Source organism: Lactuca virosa, chromosome 4, assembly GCF_052849685.1.
Source record: "Lactuca virosa cultivar CGN04683 chromosome 4, Lactuca_virosa_CGN04683_v6, whole genome shotgun sequence".
In the NCBI taxonomy this organism is placed as follows: domain Eukaryota; kingdom Viridiplantae; phylum Streptophyta; class Magnoliopsida; order Asterales; family Asteraceae; genus Lactuca; species Lactuca virosa.
Window position 1 is genome coordinate 496,223,445 of NC_136429.1, and position 5,375 is coordinate 496,228,819.

At 39.3% G+C, this 5,375-nt stretch overlaps 1 protein-coding gene across 1 annotated transcript; it reads left to right on the plus strand.

The window, feature by feature from the left end:
- Positions 1-3,092: 3,092 nt before the first annotated feature.
- Positions 3,093-4,307, plus strand: LOC145106977 (receptor-like protein kinase FERONIA). The gene is made up of 2 exons (XM_079043884.1): positions 3,093-3,337; positions 3,512-4,307. Exons 1-2 carry the CDS (start codon positions 3,093-3,095, stop codon positions 4,305-4,307), a joined length of 1,041 nt encoding a protein of 346 aa, XP_078900010.1.
- Positions 4,308-5,375: the final 1,068 nt, after the last annotated feature.

The window sequence follows — 5,375 nt, forward strand, 5'->3', positions numbered from 1 at the left end:
CAACTGGACAAGGAAATTATGAAAGGAGAGATATTAATTTATAAGATTAATAAATTAATATATATAAATGATTTATTGATATGTTAATAGATTAATATATTAATTAGAAATCATTATGTTTAATTAATAGTTAGCCAGAAATTAATCAGAATTAATTTTGGGGTTAAAAGTATTAATTGTAAAGTGCAGGGACTAGTTTGCAATTAGCTAATAGTTGAGTGGAAGGCTCTAGAATCTCCTTAGAAGGAGGTGGACGAAATCTATAGGGGAAACCCTAAGGATTTCGTCCAAGGGGGCTTTGGATAAGGCCCTTGGGTTTGCTTAAGCCCTAAGCAAAGGAGCATTAGGGTTTTCCCAAAACCCTATATCCCTCAGCTATATAAGGAGCCTCCCAGCTCTCAAAATCGGTCACCACTTCTGGGAAAAAACCCTAGGCCGAAATTGCATACTCTCTCTACCCTCTCTCCTCCAAGTTTCCTTCTTGCTAGTTCTTGGGTGTGATTCCATTAGAGGCATTACATTTGTGGTGCTAGGCTTCCAAGAAGATCAAGATCAAGATCAAGAGGATTATCAATTGTTTGCTATAACAATTGAAAGGTATGTATCTCCTAAACCCTAGTTCGTTAATTTCGAAATTGGCCTCTCTCCTCTAGGGTTCTTATTTGCAATTCAAAGTTGTATGTTCAATAGCTAAAACATAGATCCAAAGTAGGCTGCATGTGAACTTAGGAATTGTTTCTGGTTTGTTTGTTTTACCTAAAACCCATCACCAACACCCTGATATGCTAGGCAGTTACCGGTTGAAAGAGACCGAATGGGTAGTCCAGTACCCAAATATGTTAGATAGTATGTTTATTGTATAGTATGTGATATGATGGGGGAACTCACTAAGATTTGTGCTTACGGTTTTCCATTTTTGTTTCAAGTCCTTCTTCTTCGAAGGGAAAGGAGTCGGCACGATAGTAGCGCATCACACCACGATTTTCCGCACTATGATGTTCTTGGGATTTTGTACTCTGACATTATTATATTATGACATGTTTGGAGACATGACGTATGAGTTTTTATGAAATGAGATAACTTCATGATGTTTTCAATAATCTGTTTTTATGAATTATTAAATTAAAAATGAAATTTTTTGTCTTGAATTTTGGGATGTTACAGTTTTATCCAAAGTAATATTCATAAACATGTAGGAAACATCAATACGATTTCCGTAAATATATAGAACGCCCGAATCCGACTTCGTATGAAGAAGTTAAGCTTCTTCGAAGTTTCGCGATTAAACCGACACAACTATGTGCGTCGTAAAATTCAAATTAGAGATAGATTACTTATTAGCCTTAGGGAGTTCCCCAAAATACCATATACCACAATACATATACAACGCATACACATAATGACCTTCAACATAAAGCTGGCCCGCCCCTGGCCTTTAGCACGAAGCTGTTCCGCTCCTTTTTGCCTACAATGTAAAGCTGGTCCGCACTTTGGCCTTCAGCATGAAGATGGTCCTCCCGATTCTATTGGTCTTCAGCACGAGGATGGTCCGCCCTCAACTCCCCACATAATATATCAATTGTAACACCCTATTTTCACCTTCTCGTAAATTTCAATATAAACATTATTTATAGAATTTGAAGTAGAGTATATTACGTTTTATCCAAAGTAATTGTCATAAACATGTAGGAAACATCAATACGATTTCCGTAAATATATAGAACGCCCGAATCCGACTTCGTATGAAGAAGTTATGCTTCTTCGAAGTTTCACGATTAAACCGACACAACTATGTGCGTTGTAAATTTTGAATTAGAGATAAATTACTTATTAGCCTTTGTGAGTTCCTCCAAATACCATATACCACAATACATATACAATCCATACACATAATGACCTTCAACATAAAGTTGGTCCACCCTTGGCCTTCAGCACGAAGCTAGTCTGCACTTTGGCCTTCAGCATGAAGATGGTCCGCCCGATTCTATTGGTCTTCAGCACGAGGATGGTCCGCCCTTGACTCCCCACATAATATATCAATTGTAACACCCCATTTTCACCTTCTCGTAAAATTCAATATAAACGTTGTTCATAAAATTTGAAGTAGAGTATATTACGTTTTATCCAAAGTAATCGTCATAAACATATAGGATATCAATACGATTTCCATAAATATATAGAACGCCCGAATCCGACTTCGTATGAAGAAGCTATGCTTTTTCGAAGTTTCGCGATTAAACCGACACAACTATGTGCGTCGTAAAATTCGAATTAGAGATAGATTACTTATTAGCCTTAGTAGTGATCCCAATGAAAGTCGTAGTAATCCTAAGACCGATAGCGTACATGTAGAGAATATCCAAATCTGAATTCGTATGGGAAAGTTATGCTTTTTCGATGTTTCTGCGTAGTAGTACGGACAAAGAAATCGAAATTCAAATCGGTTGACTGTTGGCCGAGACAATCTAAACGAAAGTTGAAGATCTCGTGAATATGAACATGTCGATATAAAGATAGTCGAAAACATAGTTCGTACGAAAAAGTTATGAATTTCGCTTAAAGTTTAACAATCTAAATCGATCTAAATATGGATTTTTTTAAAAACTTTTTACTCATTTTAGTGACAGAATACCTACGGAAAATCCGTTGGTAATTTTTTCCGTCGGAAATCCGTAGGTAACAAAGTCAATGTCAGTCAAAACGGTCCCATTGATAATCTGTAGGAGCTTCGTCGTTATTTCTTTCCGTAGGTAAATTTGAGCCGTCAATAATCCGTAGGAAATCCGTCGCTATATCTCTTCGTAGGTATTCGGTCGGTAAATTACCTACGGAAATAAGCCTTCGGTATTATTTACCCACGAGCGTTTATATTACGACCTTATTTCCATCGTAATTGCGTAGGTATAGTGGTATACCTATAGAATACCTATTGATTGTGCTCAAAATATTATCATATTTTCTAATAGTGATTAAGAGGTGGCAATACCAAGACTTTTCAAAGTTGAGCCAACAACCCTTTTAATTGTATAACTACTATTTATAAAAACGAATAATTAATAAAGAGAGACCTCCATAAGCAGACAACTAAAGTCATGTTCACCTTCGCTTCACCCCTCTTTTCTTTGCTCCTACTCTTCTCCACCACCACCACCACCACCTCCCAACCATACAAGCCCACCGACTATTTCCTACTCAACTGCGGATCATCCATCACCACCACCACTTCTGACCGGTTATGGCAAACCGACGAACATTCGAAATTTGTACCCTACAACATGACCACCACCTCCTTCCCATCCACCCCCTACCACCACGATCCTTCAGTCTCCGAAATCCCGTACTCCACCGCCAGAATCTTTAACACCTCTTAATTCACATACTCATTTCCAGTTAACCACGGGCCTAAATTCCTCCGCCTTTATTTCTACCCTGCAACCTATTCCCACCTCAACGCAAACCAGTCTTTCTTCTCTGTATCATCCAATGGTCACTCTCTCTTATCAAACTTCAGCGCCTTCCTAACTTCATCCTATGTAGGAAGTATTCTCTCAATTGCAGGAGTCCAGGGACCCCCAGTTCCCCAACTTATTAAAGAATTTATCATATATGTAAACGACACCCAAAACCTTAACGTCACCTTTACACCCTCACCCAACTCATATGCCTTCATTAATGGTATTGAAATCGTTTCATTGCCGGAAACTCTGTATTTTAAAACAAAGAATTTGAAATACGTCGGTCAAATTACAGGACCTGTGATTGCAAAAGACACGGCTCTCGAGAGTATTTATCGGTTAAACGTCGGTGGGCGACAAATATCTGTCAACGATGATACCGGTATGTATAGATCATGGGATGGAGATGAAAATTTCATATTCCCCCGAAATGCGCTTGGGTTTACGCCTACTACTCAGATTCCGATCACGTACACCGCGGAAACACCCAAGTATACTGCACCTGAGCTTGTTTATCAAACCCAAAGGAGTATGGGCACACTGTCGACCTACTACAATCTGACCTGGATACTTCCCGTTGATTTAGGATTTTGGTACATGCTCAGGCTCCATTTTTGCAGCATTATACCACAATACACGTTTGAAAGACAGATGATTTTTGAGATCTTCATCAATAATCAAACTGCTGAAGACAAAGCTGATCTGTTCTTCTGGACTCCAGGCAGCGGTTATCCGGTATTCAAGGATTACGTTGTGTTTGTCGGCAACCCAGAAGGCCAGCGCAGCAAGCAAGATTTGTGGCTCGCAGTGCATCCTAATGAAGAATCTCTAAATATCGTGATGGTTTTTTGAATGGCTGGTAGTCTAGCTAGCCCCAACCCGGAGCTAAGTCCTAAACCACCACCGCCAAGGCCGTCGTCTCCCGGTGAAGTGACCACAAAGAAAACTCCACCATATGCTGCAATAATCGGAGGTGGTGGGAGTGGACTAGCCTTGTTATCTGCTTTAGGGTTTATAGTTTTCCGGCGAATTCGAAAGCCAGTAATTGAAAAGTCCTCCAGTCAACCAAAATCTAAAAAGTCTGGCCAGCTCCAATCAGGTCGGTGTCGTCGTTTTTCAGTCAAGGAAGTAAAAGACGCAACCAATGTAAATGTAATTCAGAATATTAAAAGTTTGTATATAAGTCTAATTAGGAATTAGGAAGTTTTGCTTGGTCAACAAGTCTAGGAAAGTAGAGGTCACGATTTTTTTTCCTATATATAGGTGTAATTATTTACTTTTTCTTAGATGAAGAACTTGAGCCTTAAGCATTAAAAAGTTTTCTCCTTGCTCCATATTTTTTTCCCAGCACGTTTTTTTCCCTTGCTGTCTATTGTCCTTCTTTGTTTGTTTTGCTTTCTTCCTGCTTTGTTTTGATTCATAATAGCAGATTAAAGCAAGCAAATTATCATTGTTTAAGAAGTTTAAACCAACATTTGGTATCAGAGCGAATCTGGTGCGATGTCGAACAAAGAAGGATCGGTTACTCTTCAATACCCAATGCTGTCTAAGACGAATTACGCAGCATGGTCGATAAAGATGAAGATTTACATGGAAGCTCAAGAGGTGTGGGAAGCCATAGAGCCGAAGAACCCACAAAATCCGGTGGGTGTAAAGAGAGACAAGATGGCGATGGCTGCCATCTACCAAGCAATTCCTGAGGAGGTTCTATTGACAATTGCGGAGAAGCAAACGGCAAAGGAAGCTTGGGAAACACTCAAGACGATGTACTTGGGAGCAGATCGAGTCAAAACAGCCAAAGTTCAAACTCTCAAAGCTGAATTTGAGATGATGAACATGAGTGAATCAGAGACCGTGGACGATTTTTCTACAAAACTTGGAGGTATTGTGAGCAATATTCGTGCTCTTGGTGAAACCGTT